A 27,934-nucleotide genomic window follows, 5' to 3' on the forward strand; every position below is an offset into this window, starting at 1 on the left:
TGTAGACTTGTCAGACCACAGAACACTTTTCCACTTTGTATCAGTCCATCTTAGATGAGCTCAGGCCCAGCGAAGCCGACGGCGTTTCTGGGTGTTGTTGATAAACGGTTTTCGCCTTGCATAGGAGAGTTTTAACTTGCACTTACAGATGTAGCGACCAACTGTAGCTACTGACAGTGGGTTTCTGAAGTGTTCCCGAGCCCATGTGGTGATATCCTTTACACACTGATGTCGCTTGTTGATGCAGTACAGCCTGAGGGATCGAAGGTCACAGGCTTAGCTGCTTACGTGTGGTGATTTTTCCAGATTCTCTGAACCTTTTGATGATATTACAGACTGTAGATGGTGAAATCCCTAAATTCCTTGCATTAGCTGGTTGAGAAAGGTTTTTCTTAAACTGTTCAACAATTTGCTCACGGATTTGTTGACAAAGTAGTGACCCTCGCCCCATCCTTGTTTGTGAATGACTGAGCATTTCATGGAATCTACTTTCATACCCAATCATGGCACCCACCTGTTCCCAATTTGCTTGTTCACATGTGGGATGTTCTAAATAAGTGTTTGATGAGCATTCCTCAACTTTAACAGTATTTATTGCCACCTTTCCCAACTTCTTTGTCACGTGTTGCTGGCATCAAATTCTAAAATTAATGATTATTTGCAAAAAAAAAAAAAAGTTTATCAGTTTGAACATCAAATATGTTGTCTTTGTAGCATATTCAACTGAATATGGGTTGAAAATGATTTGCAAATCATTGTATTCCATTTATATTTGCATCTAACACAATTTCCCAACTCATATGGAAACGGGGTTTGTAAAATAGAATGCAAAAATTTTTTTATATATATATATATACATATATATATATTATATATATAAAACAAATTGCAAAGCCATAGTCTCACACAAGTTCAGTAAATAATTTAAATTTGGAACACTATTTGTTGCTATTGCACACGCGTCTTCATCAAAATATAACTATAGATTCTCGATTTTCTCTCGAAGAACTCGGAAGAAACATTTATCCTTTTCGAGATTTGAACGATTCCTGCAGCCGAAAACAACACAAGCAAAAAAGCATTTTCTTTCTTTGAGACGGGCTAACAACGTTTGTTTAATGGGCGGGACGTGAGCCAGACGTGATGTCATTAAAATCCAATCAATAGGAGTCAGTTATGTATTTTGCCTATATTTGCGTATGTCGAGTCAGCCTTAGCGATTCACAAATATAGGAACCGCCCTTTTTCTAGTTCAAACCATCCTATGCACGAATTAATGGCGGTGTTTGGAGTGATTTATTGTCTAGCTCACCTGTTTTGACAATCGTTTTTTTAATCAGACATGATCGAGTTATGTTATTATTACCATTTATTATTATAATAAACCTACACTTTTTTTACACCGGGAAACACAGGATTTAATGCAGGGGTGTCAAACTCATTTTAGATTGAGGGCCACATGGAGAAAAATGTACTCCCAAGTGGGCCGTACTGGTAAAATCACGGCACGATAACTTAAAAATAAAGTAAACTTCAAATTGATTTCTTTGTTTAAAAATAGAACAAGCACATTCTGAAAATGTACAAATCATAATGTTTTTTTGTTTTTTTTTACAGTTACATATTGCGGTTAATAGTATTATATCTTTATTTGTCGTTATTTGTACTTTCTGAATAAATGAAGTGATACTGTTCAAATTTTTATCTATCAAGATAAAATATAAAAATCAAATTACTGTATGTTATTTATGTAGTTTGCTCATTTTCCTCTACTGGTGCACTGACATCATGTGGTTTATTTTTATTTTTTTTACATATGTAGCATCATCTACAAAGATACAAATAATTGCTATTGCGACATCTAGTGGACACATTTAGAACAGCAAAAGCATTCCAAAATTTCGGCTCGTTTTTATACTTAGCAAACTCATGTTTCTAACACCTGTTCGTACGTTTGACACCCCTGGGTTAATAGACCAGACTAACAAATTAGAAGTTGAGCTTTGTAAACACATGCGACCAAATAAAATACTGGCTTTGATTGGCTTTCATGGTTGTCAATCACGGCTGTCTAGAATACGCCCCACCCCACACGACAAACCTTTGCATATGAAACGATTAATGGCTCAGCCATGCAAATATTTTTGTAGTCAGCCATGCATGCTTTGGAATGCAATACAAACACATTATAGCGGCGTCAACTTTGGAGCTAAAAAAAGCTCCGCCTTTGGACAAACATTTCAGGTCTGTCACTTTTCTACACGTTTGTGATTATAAGTGATGCGTGTTACAGGTAATCGATTTTTCAAACAAGTGCATATACCTGCCGTGTACTTTTTCCCAACAGAATGAACGAATCCTCTTTAAACTATATGTGGGCCGAATGTGATCCCTACAATGGATCCGGAGGACCGTCTGAGGGTCTCGTCATCCTCTTGGCCACCGACTGCACGGAATTCTTCTTTGGCCTCCCATCAAACATTTGGCTCCTCTGGCTCATCCTCAAGAGAAGGTCATCACACTTTTGAGTTATTTATCGCCTACAACAGTGTCTTTCAACCTTTTTTGAGCCAAGGCGCAATGTTTTCCATTGAAAAAATCCGGCGGCACACCACCAGCAGAAATCATTCAGAAATGAAACTCAGTAGACAATAAAAAGTCGTCGTTGCAATTGTTGGATATTAATTCAAACCATGACCAACCATGCATCACTATAGCTCTTGTCTCAAAGTAGGTGTACTGTCACAGCACACCGTGACTTATTTTGACTTTTTCTGTGTTTTCCTGTGCGGAGTGTTTTAATTCTTGTCTTGCGCTCCTATTTTGGTGGCTTTTTCCTGTTTTGTTGGTATTAATATGTCTTCCTTTGAGCGCTACTCCCCGCACCTGCTTTGTTTTAGCAATCAAGAATATTTAAGTTGTTGCTATCTTTCTTTTCATGTACGGATGTACTTTGTGGACGCCGTCTCTGCTCCACAGTAAGTCTTTGCTGTCGTCCAGCATTCTGTTTTTGTAGCCACTTCAATTTTAGTTTAGTTCTCCATAGCCTTCCCTAAGCTTTAATGCCTTTTTTAGGGACACTCACCTTTTGTTGATTATTGGTTTAAGCAATAAGACACCTTTTTAACTGCATATTGTGATCACGACAAACCATCGTGGTCTCACGCGACGTGTTCCCGACATCTACAAAGCAATTAGCTACCGGCTCCCACCTACTGATATGGTATGGTATAACACGATTACTCTGCCGAGCTCTAGACAGCACCGACACTCAACAACGGCACATTATTTGCAGATTATAATTACTGGTTTGCAAAAAATATTTCTAACCCAAATAGGTGAAAGTGCATAATCTCCCACGGCACACCAGACTGTATCTTTGAAAAACACCGGCCTACAAAACAGATTGGTGACATGACTTTTTGTGTTCAAGACGGAAGGTCGGCGGCATCCTCCTGACGGACTTCTTCCCGTTCTCCTTGGCCCTCATCCATTTGTGCTTCTATCTGATGGTGCCTTGGCTCTTGCTCAACCACTTCTTGTGGCGCAGTGTCTGGGTGTTTGGCGTGACGGGATTCACAATCTCATCAATGCTTATTTTAAAGCCGCTGATCTTCTGTTTGATGTGTGTGGAGAGCTACCTCGCTGTGGTGCGACCTGTGTACTTTCTAAGGTAAGACATGTTTAGTTCAGTGTCATCATTGATGAAAAGGACCAATGACCTGATGTTGACCCTCAGGTTCAGGGCCTTGAAGTACAGATGGGGAGCGCTGGCTGTCGCAGGTTGTCTTAACTTCATCCTTGCCTTGTTCGTGTACCAGGAAGACTCCAATCTTTTAGTGTTCTTTGTCTTCCTTCCTGTTCTGGCTGTGGACACCTTTTGCAGCGTTGCCGTTCTGAGAGCGCTCAAACAAACTCCACCAGGAGACAAACCGAAAGCACACGAAAAGGAGAAGGAGAGGCGGCAGGGAAACGTGGGGATGAAGACACCAGCAGGTGGGATGGCGGGAAGGGGGCGCGAACCAAGGAAGAATGGGGAGATGCATTTAATAAAGAAGAAAGCCTTCATCGCCATCTTCGCCTTCCAGGTGGTCCTCACTATCAACTACCTTCCCTACATCCTCACCGTCATTCTGCGTGGGCACTTCCCTGCTGGGGTTGTGAAGTGTCAGTTTGATACTCTCTCTTTGGCTGCGTCAATAAGTTGTAGTTACCTGCAGCCACTAATCTACCTGTACAACTTAGGTTAGACGCCACAAGAACAGTTAAGACCAAAACCTTTTATTTTTATTTTTTTAGGACAGACATGTGCTCGCTATTAATGATAGAAGTCACATTTGTGACGTTAGAAAATGGCATTTTAGTCAAATGTGTGAAAATGTTGCTTTAATGGGTTGTACTTGTATAGCGCTTTTCTACCTTCAAGGTACTCAAAGCGCTTTGACACTACTTCCACATTTACCCATTCACACACACATTCACACACACTGATGGAGGGAGCTGCCATGCAAGGCGCTAACCAGCACCCATCAGGAGCAAGGGTGAAGTGTCTTGCTCAGGACACAACGGACATGACGAGGTTGGTACTAGGTGGGGATTGAACCAGTGACCCTCGGGTCGCGCACGGCCATTCTTCCACTGCGCCACGCCGTCCCTAGTTTTGCTTTAGTTTTGCAATGCATCATTTGACAATGTGTTGTACTTTCATTTATAAAAGTCATGATTCATATGTTTGAGTCTTTATTAATAAAATGCCACAATTATATATATATATATATATATATATATTAAAAAAAAGAGTCTGAACAAAGACATACATTAGCTCAGGACAGGCAAAACAGGTCTTCTACAAATGACTTGTGCAAATACAGTACATAGCACAAAGTTGGATCTTTGCAAAATGCAAATGGTTGCACTTTTCCCTGTAGGCTATGCAAAGAGTCTTCATGTTGACAAGCACTTGTGTGCTGCAAGTCTAGCTCAGTCTTCACTGATACAGACTGTGTGTATGCACGTGTAGTTTGCATCAATTATGCAAGGATACTTACTGCTTCCACTTGAAACGTGTCCTTTTTATTGTACAACATACAAGTTGACTCCACATCATAAGCAAACAGTGTGGTTGTAATAAAATGATATCACCTTAATTTATTGTCATTTGTCATCATCATGTGTGCTTACGGACTGTATCCCTGAAGACTGCATTGATATATAATGTAGGAACCAGAAATATTAATAACAGAAAGAAACAACCCTTTTGTGTGAATGAGTGTAAATGGGGGAGGGAGACTTTTTGGGTTGGTGCACTAATTGTAAGTGTATCTTGTGTTTTTTATGTTGATTTAATTAAAAAAAAAAATAAAACAGTTTTTTTTAAATGGTTTTATTTTTGTATTTCTTGCGCGGCCTGGTACCAATCGATCAAGGATCAAGGTTAGGTCTTTTGAGCAGAGGATGAATAACCGCTTTCTTGAATGCTAGGGGAACAGTGCCAGAGGAAAGTGATACGTTTATAATATTTAGCACTGATGGACCTAATACAAAAAGCTCCTTGATAAGTTTCCCAGGAAGTGGGTCAAGTAAACATGTTTGTTTTATCCCACTTACACGCCGTAATAGTTCCTCTAATGTTATTTCATCAAAAAGAGAGAGACTATTTTGTATTGCAGTATCCGTCGTAGATACAGTTGTATCTGTGTTAATAGAACCCAGTTGTAGCTGGGATGCGTTGTCTTTAATCTCCTTTCTAATGAGTTCAATTTTCTTATTAAAGAAATTCATAAAGTCATCTGCCGAGTGGGTGGAGCTATTGGGAGGAGTCCCTTGTTGGGTTAGCGATGCTACTGTGAGAGTTTGTAGGACACGAACCCCAAGATGCAGAGAAGGTGGAAGGCATTGTGCGGGAAAACATGATTTAATGTTCATAAAATAAAAGGACAAAACACAAACCAGGAACAGGAAACAAGAACTGGAAGACGAGGAACAAAAAGACAGCAGGCTACAAACAGCTACAGAATATAGCTTACCGCTACCGCATCCAGCTACACTGACAACGACAAGTTGGAAAGACAATAATCCAGCACTGACTGGAGGGGAAGGCAGGTTTAAATAGCAGCTGGCTGATTGACACCAGGTGTGGCCAGGTGCCAATCAGCCACAGCTGAGGGGAAGCAGCACTCAGGGAGACAATCAGGAAATGAAGACAAAATAAAAGCGCTGACAGAAAACTAAGACAAACGCAGAGGAAAAACTAAAACACAGTCAAACTGTCAGGGACAAGCCTGACAGTAGCCCCCCTTCCCATTACGGATACCAGACGTTTTAGAAAATCCCCCCCCCCCAAAAAACAGTCCAAAGTCACGGGAGGGTGGAGGGAGGAGAAGGAGGTGGGCCACCAGGCCAAGTGTCCCGCAACCAGCGGGGAAGAGTTAGGTGGCGACGGCGAGTTGAACGCCGCCGCAATTGGCGAGGAGACTCGTCCGCCGGCGTGGGAGAACCCACCGGAGACGATGGTGGCGGCGCCCTCTGCTGGCCCACCGGGAAGGATGGCGGCGGCGCCCTCTGCTGGCCCACCGGGGAGGATGGCGGCGGCGCCCTCTGCTGGCCCACCGGGGAGGATGGTGGTGGCGGCGGCGTCTGCTGGCCCACCGGAGAGGAGGATGGCGGCGCCCTCTGCTGCTGGCCCACCGGAGAGGAGGATGGCGGCGCCCTCTGCTGCTGGCCCACCGGAGAGGAGGATGGCGGCGCCCTCTGCTGCTGGCCCACCGGACAGGATGGTGGTGCCGTAAGTTGCAGACCCACCGGAGATGATGGTGGCGTCGTAAGTTGCAGACCCACCGGAGATGATGGTGGCGTCGTAAGTTGCTGGCCCACCGGAGAAGAGGATGGCGGCGCCCTCTGCTGCTGGCCCACCGGACAGGATGGTGGCGCCGTAAGTTGTAGACCCACCGGAGATGATGGTGGCGTCGTAAGTTGCAGACCCCTCGGAGATGGCGCCGTCTGTTGCAGACCCCTCGGAGATGGCGCCGTCTGTTGCAGACCCCTCGGAGATGGCGCCGTCTGTTGCAGACCCCTCGGAGATGGCGCCGTCTGTTGCAGACCCCTCGGAGATGGCGCCGTCTGTTGCAGACCCCTCGGAGATGGCGCCGTCTGTTGCAGACCCCTCGGAGATGGCGCCGTCTGTTGCAGACCCCTCGGAGATGGCGCCGTCTGTTGCAGACCCCTCGGAGATGGCGCCGTCTGTTGCAGACCCCTCGGAGATGGCGCCGTCTGTTGCAGACCCCTCGGAGATGGCGCCGTCTGTTGCAGACCCCTCGTAGATGGCGCCGTATCTTGCAGACCCACTGGGGCGAGAAGTAGCTGTGCCTCCCTAGCTGCACAGCCACTCATAGCCCCCCCCCCTCAAGGGACGGATCCCAGACGTCCCCCGAGAAGCCAACATAGGACAGGGATGGGTGGGAGGGATCACAAAAAGAGGCAAAGCTTTTTTTGATTCGGCCATCAACGATAAAGCTTTGTTAAGTCTCTCTGCCAAAGAAGTCTCTGCGGGTTTCGTTTTAGGCTGGATTATTATGTGAGAGTTTGTAGGACACGAACCCCAAGATGCAGAGAAGGTGGAAGGCATTGTGCGGGAAAACATGATTTAATGTTCATAAAATAAAGGAAAAAACACAAACCAGGAACTAGGAACAGGAAACAGGATGCCAGGGAAACAAGAACTGGAAGACGAGGAACAAAAAGACAGCAGGCTACAAACAGCTACAGAATATAGCTTACCGCTACCGCATCCAGCTACACTGACAACGACAAATTGGAAAGACAATAATCCAGCACTGACTGGAGGGGAAGGCAGGTTTAAATAGCAGCTGGCTGATTGACACCAGGTGTGGCCAGGTGCCAGTCAGCCACAGCTGAGGGGAAGCAGCACTCAGGGAGACAATCAGGAAATGAAGACAAAATAAAAGCGCTGACAGAAAACTAAGACAAACGCAGAGGACAAACTAAAACACAGTCAAACTGTCAGGGACAAGCCTGACAGCTACTGTACTAAACAAAAATTTTGGGTCGTTTTTGTTGAGGCGGATGAGATTTGAGTAATATTTAGCTTTAGCTAAGATAAGCATGCGTTTATACGATATTAAACTATCACTCCATGCTTGATGGAAAACCTCAAGCTTGGTCGCGCGCCATTTGCGTTCCAACTTTCTACATGATAATTTATGAGCTCTGGTTTCTTCTGTAAACCATGGGGTGCGCCTTTTAGGGGCCCTTTTTTGTTTTAGCGGTGCTATACTATCAATGGTTTCGCGCAGGGCATTGTCAAAGTTGTTAGTGAGGTTATCAATAGAGCCGGCATAATTTGGGAATGGTGCCATTACCGAAGGCAGTAGGCCAGCAAGAGTCATCGTTGTGGCAGCATTAATGTTGCGGCTGCTATAGCAGTTATTATTATTATTAGCTTGTTGACAATGAGTCAGAACTTCGGATTTTATAAGGTAATGATCGGACATTACTTTAGTATACGGGAGTACCATAACTTTGGAGGTGGTGACACCCCTGAAATTTCGGCTCATTTTTATATGTAGCAAACTCATGTTTCCAACACCTGTTCGTACGTTTGACACCCCTGGTTTAATAGAACAGACTAACAAATTAGAAGTTGAGCTTTGTAATTTTTAAATTTTTTTTCTATCAAGATAAAATATAAAATCAAATTAATGTATGTTATTTATGGAGTTTGCTCATTTTCCTCTACTGGTGCACTGACATCATGTGGTTTCTTTGTATTTTTTTTACATATGTAGCATCATCTACAAAGATACAAATAATTGCTATTGCGACATCTAGTGGACACATTTAGAACAGCAGTTTCTTTCATTCCAAAATTTTGGCTCATTTTTATACTTAGCAAACTCATGTTTCTAACACCTGTTCGTACGTTTGACATCCCTGGGTTAATAGAACAGACTAACAAATTAGAAGTTGAGCTTTGTAAACACATGCGACCAAATGAAATACTGACTTTGATTGGCTTTCATGGTTGTCAATCACGGCTGTCTAGAATACGCCCCACCCCACACGACAGACCTTTGCATATGAAACGATTAATGGCTCAGCCATGCAAATATTTTTGTAGTCAGCAATGCATGCTTTGGAATGCAATACAAACACATTATAGCGGCGTCAACTTTGGAGCTAAAAAAAGCTCCGCCTTTGGACAAACACTTCAGGTCTGTCACTTTTCTGCACGTTTGTGATTATAAGTGATGCGTGTTACAGATAATCGATTTTTCAAACAAGTGCGTATACCTGCCGTGTACTTTTTCCCAACAGAATGAACGAATCCTCCTCAAACTATATGTGGGCCGAATGTGATCCCTACAATGGATCCGGAGGACCGTCTGAGGGTCTCGTCATCCTCTTGGCCACCGACTGCACGGAATTCTTCTTTGGCCTCCCGTCAAACATTTGGCTCATCCTCAAGAGAAGGTCACCACACTTTTGAGTTATTTATCCCCTACAACAGTGTCTTTCAACCTTTTTTGAGCCAAGGCGCAATGTTTTCCATTGAAAAAATCCGGCGGCACACCACCAGCAGAAATCATTCAAAAATGAAACTCAGTAGACAATAAAAAGTCGTCGTCGCAATTGTTGGATATTAATTTAAACCATGACCAACCATGCATCACTATAGCTCTTGTCTCAAAGTAGGTGTACTGTCACGACCTGTCACAGCACACCGTGACTTATTTTGACTTTTTCTGTGTTTTCCCGTGCGGAGTGTTTTAATTCTTGTCTTGCGCTCCTATTTTGGTGGCTTTTTCCTGTTTTGTTGGTATTAATATGTCTTCCTTTGAGCGCTACTCCCCGCACCTGCTTTGTTTTAGCAATCAAGAATATTTAAGTTGTTGCTATCTTTCTTTTCATGTACGGATGTACTTTGTGGACGCCGTCTCTGCTCCACAGTAAGTCTTTGCTGTCGTCCAGCATTCTGTTTTTGTAGCCACTTCAATTTTAGTTTAGTTCTCCATAGCCTTCCCTAAGCTTTAATGCCTTTTTTAGGGACACTCACCTTTTGTTGATTATTGGTTTAAGCAATAAGACACCTTTTTAACTGCATATTGTGATCACGACAAACCATCGTGGTCTCACGCGACGTGTTCCCGACATCTACAAAGCAATTAGCTACCGGCTCCCACCTACTGATATGGTATGGTATAACACGATTACTCTGCCGAGCTCTAGACAGCACCGACACTCAACAACGGCACATTATTTGCAGATTATAATTACTGGTTTGCAAAAAATATTTCTAACCCAAATAGGTGAAAGTGCATAATCTCCCACGGCACACCAGACTGTATCTTTGAAAAACACCGGCCTACAAAACAGATTGGTGACATGACTTTTTGTGTTCAAGACGGAAGGTCGGCGGCATCCTCCTGACGGACTTCTTCCCGTTCTCCTTGGCCCTCATCCATTTGTGCTTCTATCTGATGGTGCCTTGGCTCTTGCTCAACCACTTCTTGTGGCGCAGTGTCTGGGTGTTTGGCGTGACGGGATTCACAATCTCATCAATGCTTATTTTAAAGCCGCTGATCTTCTGTTTGATGTGTGTGGAGAGCTACCTCGCTGTGGTGCGACCTGTGTACTTTCTAAGGTAAGACATGTTTAGTTCAGTGTCATCATTGATGAAAAGGACCAATGACCTGATGTTGACCCTCAGGTTCAGGGCCTTGAAGTACAGATGGGGAGCGCTGGCTGTCGCAGGTTGTCTTAACTTCATCCTTGCCTTGTTCGTGTACCAGGAAGACTCCAATCTTTTAGTGTTCTTTGTCTTCCTTCCTGTTCTGGCTGTGGACACCTTTTGCAGCGTTGCCGTTCTGAGAGCGCTCAAACAAACTCCACCAGGAGACAAACCGAAAGCACACGAAAAGGAGAAGGAGAGGCGGCAGGGAAACGTGGGGATGAAGACACCAGCAGGTGGGATGGCGGGAAGGGGGCGCGAACCAAGGAAGAATGGGGAGATGCATTTAATAAAGAAGAAAGCCTTCATCGCCATCTTCGCCATCCAGGTGGTCCTCACTATCAACTACCTTCCCTACATCCTCACCGTCAGTCTGCGTGGGCACTTCCCTGCTGGGGTTGTGAAGTGTCAGTTTGATACTTTCTCTTCGGCTGCGGCAATAAGTTGTAGTTACCTGCAGCCACTAATCTACCTGTACAACTTAAGTCGACGCCACAAGAACAGTTAAAACCAAAACCTTTTTCCTTCTTTTTAGGACAGACATGTGCTCGCTATTAGGGATAGAAGTCAAATTTGTGACGTTAGAAAATGGCATTTTAGTCAAATGTGTGAAAATGTTGCTTTAGTTTTGCAATGCATCATTTGGCAATGTGTTGTACTTTAATTTATAAAAGTCATGATTCAAATGTTTGAGTCATTATTAATAAAATGCCACAATTATATGAAAAAAAAGAGTCTGAACAAAGACATACATTAGCTCAGGACAGGCAAAACAGGTCTTCTACAAATGACTTGTACAAATACAGTACATAGCACAAAGTTGGATCTTTGCAAAATGCAAATTGTTGCACTTTTCCCTGTAGGCTATGCAAAGAGCCTTCATGTTGACAAGCACTTGTGTGCTGCAAGTCTAGCTCAGTCTTCACTGATACAGACTGTGTGTATGCACATGTAGCTTGCATCAATTATGCAAGGATACTTTAGATAAAGACTGCTTCCACTTGAAACGTGTCCTTTTTATTGTACAACATACAAGTTGACTCCACATCATGATAAGCAAACAGTGTGGTTGTAATAAAATGATATCACCTTAATTTATTGTCATTTGTCATCATTGTAGTTCCTTTAAAATCAGCTGACAACACTCTGCCACCTTTGAAGGATCGGATACAGATAAGAACTGAGAAATCTGCGTGTTGACCCCCAGCGAGCGAGCGAGGTCCTGGGCCATTTGGTCGAAGACCACTGTGGTCCCCAGAGCGACCAGCAGCCGGAACACAGCTTCCTTGTCTTGCACGGTCTCCAGAGCCCTGCTGGCCACAGACAAGCATTGCGCTTTGGCCTCCAGGTCGGGTCGTTGGTGCAGGCACCCGGCATAGTTGAGCACCAGTGTGGCGAGAGCAATGTGGATGTTCTTATTGCAGACAGTGACCAAGTCGGCGGCCCGTGCGAGGACGGCTTCGCGCTGGCCCATGAGGAGTGCTTGGCCGTGCTTGCCGTTGAAGCAGTTGCATAGAATCCGCAGCGCCAGCATCTGATTGGCGGGCCGTCCCTCCGGCCTCATTAGGCTCAGGAGGTGGTTGCACAACTGGACGCCCTCCGCCTCACCGCACAGGCTCTCATTAACCTGCGGGTGACGCACAGCCAGCCTCATGATGTCCAGGACAGGAAACACAATATCTAGAGAGTACGAGAAGAGCAAGTCAGTTTCGAAAAGAAGACAGAAAAGTCAAAAAGACAAAACATTATTCTACCTTCAGGCCAATGTGAGGCCTTCCAGAGGAGGTTGATTTGCTGAATAGTTGGCGGGCACTCAGTGACGTTAGACCCACAGACGGACACGAGCAGCCCCTCGAGGCTTTCTAGAATGTCTTCAGAGAGTTTGTGCTCATGAGGGGCGCCTCCGTTCAGCTCCTTTAGCTTGCCTGGTCAAGACAAGAGTCAGACCTAAAGAAGCAGCATTTATGGGTTGTACTTGTATAGCGCTTTTCTACCTTCAAGGTACTCAAAGCGCTTTGACACTACTTCCACATTTACCCATTCACACACACATTCACACACTGATGGAGGGAGCTGCCATGCAAGGCGCTAACCAGCACCCATCAGGAGCAAGGGTGAAGTGTCTTGCTCAGGACACAACGGACATGACGAGGTTGGTACTAGGTGGGGATTGAACCAGGGACCCTCGGGTCGCGCACGGCCACTCTTCCACTGCGCCACGCCGTCCCTTTTAAAGAAGTACCAGCAAAAACTTGTGCTTACCGACGATTTGTGAAACATTAGCCTGCTCGAAGGTGACGCCATCAGTCTTGGGGAAGTAAATGTTGGTTGTTTTCTGTCGTGGGGCTGATGAGGAGTAAGCACCTCCACCTGACACACAGCATTTATTTATTTGTTAAAGCAACATGTGAACAGGCCAAAAGTTTGGACACACCTTCTCATTTCAATGCGTTGTTCTTTATTTTCATAACATTGTAGATTGTCACTGAAGGCATCAAAACTATGACACCTGTGAAGTGAAAACCCTCTCAGGTTTTAGCTCATCGAGAGAATGCCAAGAGTATGCAAAACAGTAATCAGTAATCAGAGCAAAGAGTGGCTATTTAGAAAAAAATAGAATACAAAACATGTTTTCAGTTATTTCACCTTTTTTTGTTAAGTACATAACTCCACCTTGAGTGACAATCTACAATGTAGATATAGCAGTATAGTCATGAAAATAAAGAAAACACATTGAATGAGAAGGTGTCTCCAAACCTTTGGCCTGTACTGTATATAAACAGTGAGTACAGTGGAATCTCGATTTACAAACGCCTCTATTTGCGACCTTTTCGGTCTATGAGCCATATAAATATGACTCTGGGTGCGAACAATGTCACAGCGTACGAATGCTTCATTCATTCATTTTGTGAGGGGCTGGAAAACCTAGGGGGGGGGACTGCCATTTTGTTGACATCCCTTCCTGTACACACGGGCACGTCCATCCTGTTTACATATTTGCAAGGAGTACACAGCAGCGTTTTGCAACCTATCAAATATTATATGGCGACTTGATGTCCAAAAGTGACTATGCTGGAACCAGCACAGAAAAACAATTTAAGGTGAGCTGTGGGTGGTTGAAAAAGAGGAGCCTACATTCAATGTTCCCTCTAATTTTTCATGTGTGTGAGCAAATGCAAAAACTCCCTGAGCATTCAGTGGGGCTTATGTGAGCAACAGCAGTCATTTCCATTCTAATATAAGTGTTAGGCCCACTTACAATGACAATAACAAAAAATATTGTTTTTCATGAACTGTGTACTTGTATTGTTTGTCTGGGTGGAGGTCCTGCTTTGGAAATAATTTGTACCCCTTTCAGACATTGCATTTAGCTCCCATTAAAACATTCACATGTTGCACAATGAGATGTAAGCAGGGGATCATGTGTACATTCCTGCAACTTCCTGTTTGTAAAAAATATATTTTTATTAGTATTTATTTAATATACTAACAGCATTTCATGATTAATATTTATAAATTAAGATTCCTAATAAATGACACTAGAATAAGCACACATTTGATTGGTAAATCATAGTGTAACGACCTGGAATGACACTTTATGTGTGGTGTTGGAGTTGTCCGACTTTTTGTGTGGCTGTAAACGCATCACTGGCTAAGTGCCATATGTGCATGTGTTGGCGCAAGTGAGAAAGAGCGAGCGGCTGCTGTTGATATAACAAAGTTGCTTTTGGTCTGGTTTGTACTGCAGAAAATGACCACTTTTGCTAGATATAATTTTTTTTACTAATGTTTTGGTGATGTGTTTATGGCCGACAATAAAGAGTTTTGCTCAGTAAAGTGATCGATGGAATTCATGTCCTCAAAGCGTCTTGACAGACGTTACAATATTTGAACAATGATGACGAAAACTGTTTTCTCTGTCAAGTCCGTGTCGAAAATTGTTTAATGCGCTTATTTTTTTATTTGATTTTGTGCGCAGCATAGATTTTCCGTGCGCAGAGGACGCTTGAGCAGTGCGCAATTGCACAGGCGCGCACCATAGAGGGAACGTTGCCTACATTCACTGCGCGGTGTGGCTGAACCAATTATTCATGCTTACATTGTTTCCTATGGGGAACTCTGCTTCACTATACAAACTTTTCAGTTTGTGAACTATGTTCAAAAACTAATTACGTTTGTAAATCGAAGTTCCACTGTACACACCATACATATAAACAAATCTTCTCATGGGACAATACCATATATAGATAGTAAACTTCTGTGCGTTAAGAGTAGTCAGCCTACAACTTCTATAGCAGTATACATGTACTACCAACACACAATATTTGTCGAAATAGCTGTCAACACAAGTGAGTAGCCCGATAATTGTGTGGTGGTAGCGTCATGTGGGAGTTGCAGTTTATTGAGGAGAAAGATGAATTCCAATGCATACAGGGACAGTGTAAAGCAGAAAGTGGGCCGGAGGCAGTGTTCCAACAAGATAAGGAGTCCAATCACCCCAAAGAGGACTAGTGCCTTGCTGAGGAAGGAAAAGTTGACAAGTATGACTCATCCAGACCTGAACCCAATTACAATACATTACTGATATAATAATGGCTGTGTGGTGACTTATTTTTAGTGGATAGTTATCTCCACCTCGAGGTAAATGTTATCAGCAGGATTAGTCAGTTAGTTAGTTAGCAACATAACTCAAAAAGTTATGGGTGGTTTTTGATGGCACTTTCAGGAAATGTCAGAAATGGGATAAGGAATAAGGGATTAGATTTTGGGTTGATCAGGATCATTTCTACGGTGTTGCATTATGAGGCTTAACTTCTGTGTGTGTATGCCTCCACCCACAAAGACAAAGGTGGCTGACTGGGAAGAAGGTTCACTCAGTTTCTTTCATTCCACTACAGAACAAACGCCCCCACGTGCTGGAACCTATGTAAAGAGTGAACCCTCCTGAAGCCTGTTTGGAAGCCACAGACTAACAAAACAAACGTACAAAGATATGTCAATTTAATTCATCCTTTGATTTGCTGGGGTTTGTCTTTCTGTGTTTTGTTATTTATCAACATAGCTCAAAAAGTTAGGGGCAGATTTTGATGAAAACCTTCTGGAAATGTCAGTGGGATAAGAAACAAACACTTTGTGAATGATATGGACAACTGTCTAGAAATAAGTATTTTTACTATTGGGCTAGGGGAGGTCTGCTCAGTTAAAGGTGCAACAACATCAACAATTTTGACTCACTCAACATAAATCTTGTTTATAGTTATGTTTCTCGTTGTTCACATTGGGTTGAGTTTTTTCTTGCCCTGATGTGGGATTTGAGCCGAGGATGTGGTTGTGGCATGTAAAGCCCTTTGAGACGTCTGTGATTAAAGTATATATAAGTAGATTGATTGATTGATGCTTCACTGAAACAGTGTCTTTGCATTGCACATTGTTTTTGCACGTTTGCTGTTTGTACTCTGGTTAAAGTTTTGTTTGGTTTTGTTCTATCATCATTGCAGCATTGTCATAGTGCGGTTTCGTTATTGTAAGCCATGTATCACAGACTGTATCGTATCGAGGGTAACCCTGAGATTCCCAACCCTAGGAATGTCCCTTGAGAAGATTTAGTCAAATGGTCACCTGTGAAGGGATCTGCCACGCCTACAGGAGCCACTGGGTTTGGTTCTGAGCCTGGGATGTAGCGACCAGAGCCTTGAAGAGGTTCAAAAACACTTTGGATTATGTACGTTTGGATACTCTCTAAATCTCGTTTTGAAACTGGCATACTGCACACCTGTAAAGGGATCGCCTCCAAAATTTGGCCTTCCATCCGTCGAGCCAGGGATGTACCGAGCTCCTCCTGCCAAAGGAAGAAACATTAGAAAACCTAATAATTCGGTACGCCCTTTGGTCCGAAAAATACGGTAGACAGAAAATGTATTTTAATGTGTTGCTCTCTCTGCTGGTTGCTACAATTAAGACTTTCTTACCAGTGAAAGGGTCACCACCTGCTGGCTGTGCGGGTCCCACCTCATGTCCTTTGGTGTTTTCGATGATGAAGTTGGCGACCTGATCAAGGAACATGGGGCTGAGGTCGTTTTTCTGCAAAAAGTTGTGTGCCGTCAGCCAGGGGTCATCTGACACATTGTAGGGCAGCTTCATGGACGGCCCTCCCTCGTTGACGTCGATGGTGAAGACAAAGTCGTACTCCTGAGAGGAGAAATTATGTTGTCTACGTTCCTCAGAAGCAAGGTTGACAAAATAAGTCATCTCACCTTGCCTTCATACATGACACTTTTGGAGGTCTGCTGGTTTGAGCCGCCGACCACATCTCCAATTTTCATCCAGCGGCCTTCACTGACACTCCACTGGTACGCCTCCACTTTCTGCCCATCCTTGATCAGCCGTGTCTGCCCATCACGGTTTCCTGGGAAGACCAGAAACATTAATGACCTAGATGGAGCACCTGATAACTTCTAAAAAAGAAAATGGATACCAGGCTCGTCAAGGTGTTCCCTTCCAGGTAGCTCCTCCAGTTTGATGTCGCCTAAGTCTCCCGTCTTGGGGTCGATGGTGGCTTTGGAGACCTCGTCCTCAAATGCCTGAAGTTCCTCTGCGCTGGCCACGCGTTCCTTTGCCTCGGTGAAGATTCTGATGATGCCGTCACTGAGGGTTAAAGAGTTAGAAGTGTAAAGAGAATTACAGTGTGTGCTAGAGTAGCATTGTATTTATTACCTTGCTCCCACAGCAATGTCACCATTTGGAAGGATGCAGCAACACCACACAGACTGAGCAGGCAGACGGATGGTCTGAGCACACTCGCCTTTCCTCCATATTCTCAGAGTCCTGTCCTCTCCTGTGCTCAAAAAATCTAGCACAAAGATTTTGCTTTAGTGGGAAAACACTATGACTCCAGTTTGGTGATAAAAGGCTAATTAAGAGGCAGCAAACCTTCACTGTTGGGGAAGACGGCAATGCTGTAGATGTAGTTGGTGTGGCCGTAGTATACCTGTGCACATTCACCTGTAACCAGCCACCTCCTGATGCTGGTGTCGTTGCTGCAGGAGAAGAACTCAGTGCTGCTGATTACAACCAGTCCTCGGACACAGTCTTCATGACCTGGAAGAGAAATTAAAAACTATTTTTTAACTCTTAAGAAATCTAAGGGACATTTTATGACATTTTTTTGTTGGTCGCGCGCAATTTTAATACAAAAAGTAGTAACTGATTGGATTGATACTAGTGTGATGCTATCAATATTTTTCAGTTCTCTTCTAGGTTTATGTTCACAAAAAAAGATTGCGTGTTTTTTGTTGTTGTGTTGTCAATATTGTGACTTTGTTGACAGTGTTATATTCATATATTGTTTACAAACTCAGCTTCGAGGGCAAATCTGATTTGATGGATTTGAATGAGAGCCAATAAAATGTGTGCTTTTGTTTAGTTTAGTACTACTGGTTTTATTTTGCTTAAACAATTGTATGTATTAAAAGTGAACGGTTGTATTATTTTGTTGATATTGACACATTGTTGTATTTTTATATACCGGTAGTTAAAATGTTCACAAATAAAGTTTGTTGACTTAATAGTTTGCTCGCCTCAAATCTTTGTCCTGTGTTTAATTCTGTGGACTGTGTAGACACAAAAGTTTTTTGTAACGTCACATAGACATTGAGCAGATTATTGGAAAATATTTTGGTTGGACACATGTAAGCCATGACAAACTAAGTGACGTTTACAAAAGTTTAAAGTGGGGATGGGGGAGATCGTTGTTAAAACTCATCAACTTCTGAAACTATTAATATGACATTATTACAGTTTTGGGAAAGCTTACTGTGTTTGTCAATTGACAAAAATATTTGACTAGATTTGAGTGACCTTTTAAACATTACCTTAGAGCTTCTCAATTATTTCCTGTCATTACAACCCTGGGAGATAGAATTTCCATGCCCCTAGAATTAAATTATGAATGAGAACTTGAGAATACTTATTTATTTCTGTGCAATGCACTATGTGAGTTACATTCTTTCTACATTTTGCAGACAACGGCTCCTTTTTTATCATTATTGTCACAAACTTTTGCATCTCTTTGCCTCTGTTAACTCTGAATAAGTGTTCTTGTGTACTCACTACTACTACTACTACTACTACTACTATTACTACTAATAATAATACTACTACTACTACTACTACTACCACCTAGTAGAAGAGGGGGCCTGTTGATTAGATTCAGCACTGCTGCTACCTTGTAAAACTTAAAACTAGGGATGTTCCAATCAAAGTTGTATGCTACCGATTCTGATATCCATGAGTGAGATCAGCCGATACCAATCACATGTATTAACTGTACATTTTTCTAATTACGGTATTTATAGTGAGTGTTATTGACAATTTAACAATATCAACGCAATATTTAAACTACTTTGTCATTCTTTTTAATTACATACAAATGTTTGAATAAAAGAAAGTGAAAATAGCGCGATTACTGAAAAGAAGCAGAAAGTATAAACTGCTACTTATTTGAACCCTTTGGTTTTTGCCCTCATTGTCCTCCTATGCCCAAGGCATTTTTCTTAGAGTTTGTCAACATTAACAAAAACAACAAAAAATTATTTTGAGAAAATTAAAATATCAATCTGATCACCCTGGTATTATCCTCTATTGATACTACCCCATCGACACCACCAATTTATGGATCGTAGCTGTTACGTACTGACCTTGACAATGCTGACACACCAAAGTTTTTATCCTTGCTACAGTGCATTAAGAAAGTATTCATAGCGCTTCACGTTTTACACATTACAGCCTTATCCCGAAATGGAATGAATACATTTTTGTCCTCAAAATTTTGCACACAATACAACTTAATTGGAGTCCACCTGTGGTAAATTTTGTGTTTTGGACATGATTTGAAATGGCACACACCTGCCTATATACAGTATATGATTCAACACATGACACTGCACGGCAGCGCACAAACCAAGCATGAAGTCGAAAGAATTGTCTGTAGAACTCCAAGACAGGATTGTCTTGAGCCACAGATATGGGGAAGCTTACAGAAAAATATCTGCTGCCTTGAAGTGTCCTTAAGTGGCGAGACCAGAGCCCAGACTTGAAATCGAAAATGGTTGTGCACTGACACTTCCTATCCAACCTGATGGCGCTAGAGTTAAAAGTTAAAGTAAAGTTAAAGTACCAATGATTGTCACACACACACTAGGTGTGGCGAAATTATTCTCTGCATTTGACACATCACCCTTGATCACCCCTGGGAGATGAGGGGAGCAGTGGGCAGCAGCGGTGGCTGCGCCCGGGAATCACTTTTGGTGATTTAACCCCCAATTCCAACCCTTGATGCTGAGTGCCAAGCAGGGAGGTAATGGGTCCCATTTTTATAGTCTTTGGTATGACTCGGCCAGAGTTTGAACTCACAACCTACCGATCTCAGGGCGGACACTCTAACCACTAGGCCACTGAGTAGGTGACGTGCTGCAAAGAGGAATTGACGAAACTGCCCAAAGATAGGTGTGCCAAGCTTGTGGCGTCGTATTCAAAAAGACATAAGGCTGTAATTGATGCCAAATGTGAATCAACAAAGTATTGAGCAAAGGCTGTGAATGCTTGTGTACATGTGTTTTATTAGTATTTTTATTTTTAATAAATAAGCAAAAATGTCTAAAAAAACAAAAAAATTATCACATTGTTATTATGTTGTGTGTAGAATTTCGAGGACAAAAATGCATTTCTTCCATTTTGGAAAAAGGCTTTAATAAAAATGCCAAAAAAAGTGAAGTGATTACTTTCCGGATGCACTGTAGACACTCTTATTAATTTGCCACCTACACTTGGAATGGAATGGAACTTTATTGCAAATTGCACTTTAATTACAAAAATATTTGTTTTCAGTACACCCCATCCAACCTGTACACTTCTTAAGGTTCATGGTGCTTTCCATTTGTACTGGGAAGTTGGAATTTCGAAGTTCTTAATCAATATTTCAACTGGAATGCCCTACGAGGTTGGATATCCGACTCGGAAATTTGAAGCATTTTAACCATTCCTAAATTCGTTTCATAAATGGCTTTTTTGGATGTTAACAATTATGTCCACTTCTACTATATCTGATATTAGCATTTCTGACTAGTTTTTGTCGCTGTAAATCAGCCGTATACAATGTACTGTTGGACGCTTTTATATAGTAGCGTCGCTGAGTACGTGTCTATGCACTAAATTAGTCCGATTTCTCAAATAGATTGGCTCTAAATAAGCCTCCGACAGCCCATGGAAACACCTTAATCCGATTTTGTTAGGTTTTTAAAAAGTCGGACTGACACACCTGGATTATGAGATTGAGGTAGTATGTGCACTGGAGGGGACCCTTTGTACCGCGCATGCACCAGTCTCAACACGCGGGATACAACCCGGAAGCAGATACCATTGAATAAAAACATAGCAACAATTGGAATAAAGAGGAGACTGTTTCTCTGCTTTGCAAATGAAAACAATAGAACATTTTGAAGTGCATTAATGGTAGAAAAAAAGAAAGATTTATTTAAGAAGTTAGCTAAGAACATGCAAAATTCCGGTTTAACTTGTAGTCTCAAAGTAAATACGAATGAGATTAAATAGAATGAAGCAGGTATATCAAAGGCAAATAATAAAGCGTACACAAACCTCTTCACACTGCATTTGTGCATTCCAAACTGATTAACTTTACGCACAACTGGCAAGATAGTCCAGAAAAATAGCAACCTTCCTCTGGAACAGTATCGGCCGGGGCACTAACAGTCTTTTCCTTTGGATTTAAAACTCCTACAATCAATCCAAAGAGCATTATGAATGAACTCCCGAGACATTCAAAAGTTTTGTTTCCATGATTCTTTGTCAGAAAATTCCTTCGAAAAAACTATTTTGCCGGTCTTTCTTTGCTTCGGAGCTGCATCTGCTACGACACATTCTTGGTAGCGTCATGTTGTTAGCAAAATCTAAGATAATTTCTTGACGCTGTCTGCTATTTAATAGATAGAATAGAATATAATAGAAAGTACTTTATTGATCCCTGGGGGAAATTCAGCACCCCAGTTCGCTCACAATAGACAATAATAAAAATAAATAATATAATATATATAATATATTATATATAATATATAAATAATATAAATATATTCTACATATAACAAAACAAATACCCAGAATCCCATGCAGCCCTAACTCTTTCGGGCTGCAATATACACCCCCGCTACCACCAAAACCTGCCCCCCACTCCGTGCGTCGGTTGAGGTGGGCGCGGTTGGGGGGCGGGGTTTGGTGGTAGCGGGGGTGTATATTGCAGCCCGAAAGAGTTAGGGCTGCATGGGATTCTGGGTATTTGTTTTGTTGTGTTTATATTGTGTTACGGTGCGGATGTTCTCCCGAAATGTGATTGTCATTCTTGTTTGGTGTGGGTTCACAGTGTGGCGCATATTTCTAACAGTGTTAAAGTTATTTATACGAGCACCGTCAGTGTAACCTGTATCGCTGTTGGCCAAGTATGCTTTGCATTCACGTGCCTGTGTGTGCGTGCTGAAGCCGCACATATTATGTGACTGGGCCAGCATTCGCTGGACTTGGTGAAAACCGGACGTGACGATTTTTGGGAGGGACACTGAAATTTGAGAGTCTCCCGGGAGGGTTGGCAAGTATGAGAATTAGCAGGGAGGGTTGGCAAGTATGAGAATTAGGGGTTGAATGTGGTGTTACCGCGGCACTGCCGCTGAATATAATCGGCGGGCCAGCCCCAGTGTTAATTTGATATCGCCTCAAGGGCCAAGTGAAATTACACGGCGGGCCAAATTTGACACCCATGCTTTAATAGTAGGTAAGCAAACAAAGACTCCTAATTTAGCAGCTGACATATGCAATAACATATTGTCATTTTCCATTCTATTATTTTGTCAAAATTGTTAAGGACAAGTGGTAGAAAAATAATTATTAATCTACTTGTTCATTTACTGTTAATATCTGGTTATTTTCTGTTTCAACATGTTCCATTTACACTTCTGTTAAAATGTATTAATCACTTATTCTTCTGTTGTTTGATATTTACATTAGTTTTGGATGATACCACAAATTTGGGTATCAAGCCGATACCAAGTTCCGGTAGTTACAGGATCATACATTGGTCATATTCAAAGTCTTCATGTGTCCAGGGACATATTTCCTGAGTTTATAAACATAATATACATTGTTTTAAAAACGAAGGAAGATTTTGGGATGCTAAAAAATATTGATGTAATCATAGTAGCATCGACTAGATACACTCTTGTACTTGGTATCATCACAGTGGATGTTAGGTGTAGATCCACCAATGGGGTTTGTTTATATTGTAGCGTACTAGAAGAGTTGGTGCTGCAGGGAATTCTGGGAATTTGTTAGGTATGTGTTTACGTTGTGTTGCGGTGCAAATCTTCTCCCAAAATGTGTTTGTCATTGTTGTTCAGTGTGGTTTCACTATATGGCACATGTTTATGACAGTGTTGGCGTTGATCATACGGCCACCCTTAGTGTGACATGTATGGGTGTTGACTAAGTATGGTTTCATTCACTTGTGTGTTCAAAGTTAAGTTGGTTGTCTTAATGGTTGATGATTGGTCATAGAGTAATCTTGTCTTGACTGTGTCAACTTCAGACTATTTTAATACTTCAAAATGCAATTAATGATTAACTATCACTCATCCTACAAGGATGATTCTTGAAATAAATGTACTTGACTAGGTTTAATGATTAAGGAGGAGTAAAATCATAGCCGCTAGCTAGCTAGCCGTGTCTTAGTTAAAGTACCAATGATTGTCACACACACACTAGGTGTGGTGAAATTTGTCATCTGCATTCGACCCATCCCCTTGTTCACCTCCTGGGAGGTGAGGGGAGCAGTGGGCAGCAGCGGTGGCCACGCCCAGGAATCATTTCTAGTGATTTTTGGTCTTAGAGCGTGACGACACCAATGGGTGGGGAACCGATACTTTTTAGAGGTGGTATAGTACCGAATATGATTCATTACTATCGCGATACTATACAAATACCGGTATACCGTACAACCCTAGTACAAGTTGAAACTTACCAGTAAATGTCCTCTCACATCGTCCAGCTTTCCATAGCTTTATGGTTTTGTCTGCCGATCCAGACAGCATGAGTCCTTGTTCAGGCAACATAGCCACAGCCCACACTGCTGCAGAATGGCCCTGGAAGGATTCCCCCGCCCCAAAAAATTCAGTCTAAGAAATCCAACACCAGACTATTCGCACATACCGTATTTTTCGGACTATAAGTCGCAGTTTTTTTTCATAGTTTGGCCGGGGGTGCGACTTACACTCAGGAGCGACTTATGTGTGAAATTATTAACACATTACCGTAAAATATCAAATAATATTATTCAGCTCATTCACGTAAGAGACTAGATCAGGGGTCAGCAACCCGCGGCTCTTTGATCACTCTGATGCGGCTCAGCTGCATACTTGCTGACCCTCCCGATTTTTCCGTGAGACTTCCGAATTTCAGTGCCTCTCCCGAAAATCTACCGGGGCAACAATATTGAGGGCGTGCCGTGATGGCAGTGCCTTTAGCGTCCGATTTTACACTATCTGTGTGCCGGCCCAGTCACATGTTGTATGCGGGCTCTGCCCTACACACGTAAGTGACTGCAGGGCATACTTAGTCAACAGCCATACAGTTCACACTGAGGGTGGCCGTATAAAACAACTTTAACACTGTTACAAATATGCGCCACACTGTGAACCCACATTTCGGGAGAACATCCGCACCGTAACACAACATAAACACAACAGAACAAATACCCAGAATCCCATGCATCCCTAACTCTTCCGGGCTACATTATACACCCCCGCTACCACCAAACCCGCCCACCTCAACCGACTCACGGAGGGGGGATGGGGGGGGCGGGGGGGGGGGGGGTTTGGTGGTAGCGGGGGTGTATAATGTAGCCCGGAAGAGTTAGTGTTGCATGGGATTCTGGGTATTTGTTCTGTTGTTTTTATGTTGTGTTACGGTGCGGATGTTCTCCCGAAATGTGGGTTCACGGTGTGGCGCATATTTGTAACAGTGTTAAAGTTGTTTTATACACACCCTCAGTGTGACCTGTATGGCTGTTGAACAAGTATGCCTTGCAGTCACTTATGTGTGTCTGCAGAAGCCGCATACAACATGTAACTGGGCTGGCACGCTGTACGTACAGGTTGTAGAGGGCGCTAAAGACAGTGCCATCACGGCACGCCCTTATTATGGGGCGGCATGGCGTAGTGGGTAGAGCAACCGTGCCAGAAACCTGAGGGTTGCAGGTTCGCTCCCCGCCTCTTACCATCCAAAAATCGCTGCCGTTGTGTCCTTGGGCGGGACACTTCACCCTTTGCCCCCGGTTGCACTCACACCGGTGAATTGAATGATGAATGATAGGTGGTGGTCGGAGGGGCCGTTGGCGCAAATTGCAGCCACGCTTCTGTCAGTCTACCCCAGGGCAGCTGTGGCTATGAAAGTAGCTTACCACCACCAGGTGTGAATGATGGGTTCTACATGTAAAGCGACTTTGGGTACTTAGAAAAGCGCTATATAAATCCCAGTTATTATTATTATTATTATTATTGTTGTTTGGGTGAAAATCAGCAGACATCCGATAGAATAGTTGCCCTGAATTTCGGGAGTCCTGGCGGGGCGCGTGTCTGGTTTATACATAGCACAAAGCACAAAAAAACTTTGTAAGCAGTGTTATTTCATTTTAAATTTCAAAAGAGTTTTGTGGCTCCCATTGTTTTCTTGAATTTGTGAAAGGGGTCAAAATGGCTCTTTGAGTGGTAAAGGTTGCCGACCCCTGGACTAGACGTATAAGATTTCATCGGACTTAGCGATTATGAGTGACAGATTGTTTGGTAAACGTATAGCATGTTCTATATGTTAGTTATTTGAATGACTCTTACCATAATATGTTACGTTAACATACCAGGCACGTTCTCAGTTGGTTATTTATGCGTCAAATAACGTACACTAGTGATGGGTCCGGCAACACCGATGCATCGGCGCATGCGTCGACCTCATAGAGCAAAACCCTGTGTCGGTGCGCGTACCGCTTTTAGAAAGTCACGTGACCGATCATGAGCGGTTTCGGTCACGTGACCAATACGCAAACTGTGTCGCACTGACGCCTCCTCTGTGCCCTGAGACAGCAGGTCTTTTCTACAGCCGGAGAATTGAATTAATAACTAAGAAGAGAAATCGTCTAAAATTTAATACGTTGGAAAAACTGTTTTTTTTTAATAAAAATGTTTAAAAAAATAAAAAAATAAAAAATTCCCAGTCCACAAGCATCCTCATTCACAACACGTTCTCTTAGATTTCCATGTTATGATACATGTTCACATCATTTATTGACTGTATCTAAAAAAGATAAAAACATATTTGTATTTAAATGAAGATATGAAATAATCCTAAATGAAATACAATGACTTGGTTTATATTATTGTATATACTAGGTCGTAAAATCAGTGTCAGTTGAGTCGGTCCATAGGTTGCCTGTAGGGATTTTTAATGTCCAGCAGATGTCAGTATTTAGTGACACAGTATCGACACAGTATCAATACAGTTTTGCAATGTGTCGAAACGCTTCATGACGCCTCATCAACCCATCACTAACGTGCACTTATTCAGCCTGTTGTTCACTATTCTTTATTTATTTTAAATTGCCTTTCAAATGTCTATTCTTGGTGTTGGGTTTTATCAAATACATTTCCCCAAAAAATGCGACTTATATATGTTTTTTTCCTTCTTTATTGTGCATTTTCGGCCGGTGCGACTTATACTCCGGAGCGACTGATACTCCGAAAAATACGGTATCTAAATGCACTTTTTATGGCCATACCTGCAACGTCATCATGCACTTTTCACTGAGCCACACTTTGGCTGTAGTGTCCCAAGAGCCGCTCAGAAGTGTCCCAAACTTTCCGGAAGATAACGTACAAACTGTGAAGACGAAAAGCAAAACGTTGTTCGTGCCTGTTGACAATATGTATAAAAATACAATAATACCAACCTGTATTTTTGTGACCTTTAAGGATGTAAATAGGCAGTGGTCCGTCCAGAGTAAAAACACAAATGTTGTTATCATTCCCTCCAGTGACAATAAGTCCTCGTGGATATGTTTCACTTGGTGCCATGATGCAAACACATGATACAAAATTGGAGTGGCCTGTCACACAATGCATCTCTGCGAAACCATTGTCTGGGCTGCCAGGAAAAAGAAGCACAACAAAGAAAATAGTACATGAGGGAATAACAAGCAGCTGAAGTTGAATGAATGACAAAGCTAAATTGAGTAGCAATGTGTTTAACAGTAAGTCATGTCTCAACGGCAAATGGCTTTTTAAGCAATTAGGACTAAGTTAGTTTGTGTGGTTGATGTTGTTCCTGTTTATAGACATTTTAATGAGTCATGTCTGACAATACAGCCACTTTTTATAACTGATATGGACACGACTAGCATGCTAACGCTAGCTACTGTACCTTGAGTTTGGTACCCAGATCCTTCCGGTCCGGTCTCTGGACACAGAAACAAACGCTCCTTCCGGGAATACGGCGGTCGCAAGACCCCTGACGTCCATTTCGTGTCCAAGAACGGAGCACCTGAGTCTGTAAGAGTTGGACGCCGATGCCATTTTTCCCCGTAATGAGCCAAATACCGTCGCTCGCTGTCAACATAAGAGACACCGGCTGCTAAGCGCTAGCGGAAATGGAATTACATCATTTCCGCTCAGCAAACTCGACATTAAAAAACATTCATTTATTTTAAAAATAATGTCATACAAAGACAAAATAAAATAACCATAAATAAGGAGAAGTAGCACGGTCATAAATAAATACAGCTAAACTAACGAAAATAGGGTAATGTAAAGATAAAATATTTACGTACAAATAAAACCGTCTATTTATCAATTACTAACTGAAAATGAACTTAACCACAAAGTATATATCTTACCTCCACATGTCATATATATGTGACCGCAGGTTGGTGGCAGACTACAATCCCTGCATTGGGTGCTGCCAAATAACTTTATTTACAAAGGATTATAGCATAATAGGCGACGTGTGTACGATGACGTCACAACAAAGTTGCCCAATACTTCTGCGTTTTTAAAATAGCCAAACTGGGCATTTATCTCCATTAGA

The 27,934-nt window shown here is 42.4% G+C and overlaps 1 protein-coding gene across 1 annotated transcript; it reads right to left on the bottom strand.

The window, feature by feature from the left end:
* Positions 1–11,729: 11,729 nt before the first annotated feature.
* plaa (phospholipase A2-activating protein) lies at positions 11,730–27,843 on the bottom strand. Its single transcript, XM_061961064.2, has 15 exons — positions 27,744–27,843; positions 27,272–27,456; positions 26,802–26,995; positions 26,631–26,731; positions 23,826–23,946; positions 17,678–17,845; positions 17,462–17,597; positions 17,223–17,392; positions 17,002–17,153; positions 16,717–16,936; positions 16,521–16,586; positions 16,367–16,438; positions 13,010–13,117; positions 12,502–12,672; positions 11,730–12,427 (listed from the first exon to the last, which is right to left on the bottom strand). Exons 2-15 carry the CDS (start codon positions 27,421–27,423, stop codon positions 11,859–11,861), a joined length of 2,400 nt encoding a protein of 799 aa, XP_061817048.1. The 5' UTR covers positions 27,424–27,456; positions 27,744–27,843; the 3' UTR covers positions 11,730–11,858.
* Between the last annotated feature and the right edge of the window lie 91 nt (positions 27,844–27,934).

The sequence above is a fragment of the Nerophis lumbriciformis genome, linkage group LG05 (genome assembly GCF_033978685.3).
Source record: "Nerophis lumbriciformis linkage group LG05, RoL_Nlum_v2.1, whole genome shotgun sequence".
Taxonomy (NCBI): Eukaryota; Metazoa; Chordata; class Actinopteri; order Syngnathiformes; family Syngnathidae; genus Nerophis; species Nerophis lumbriciformis.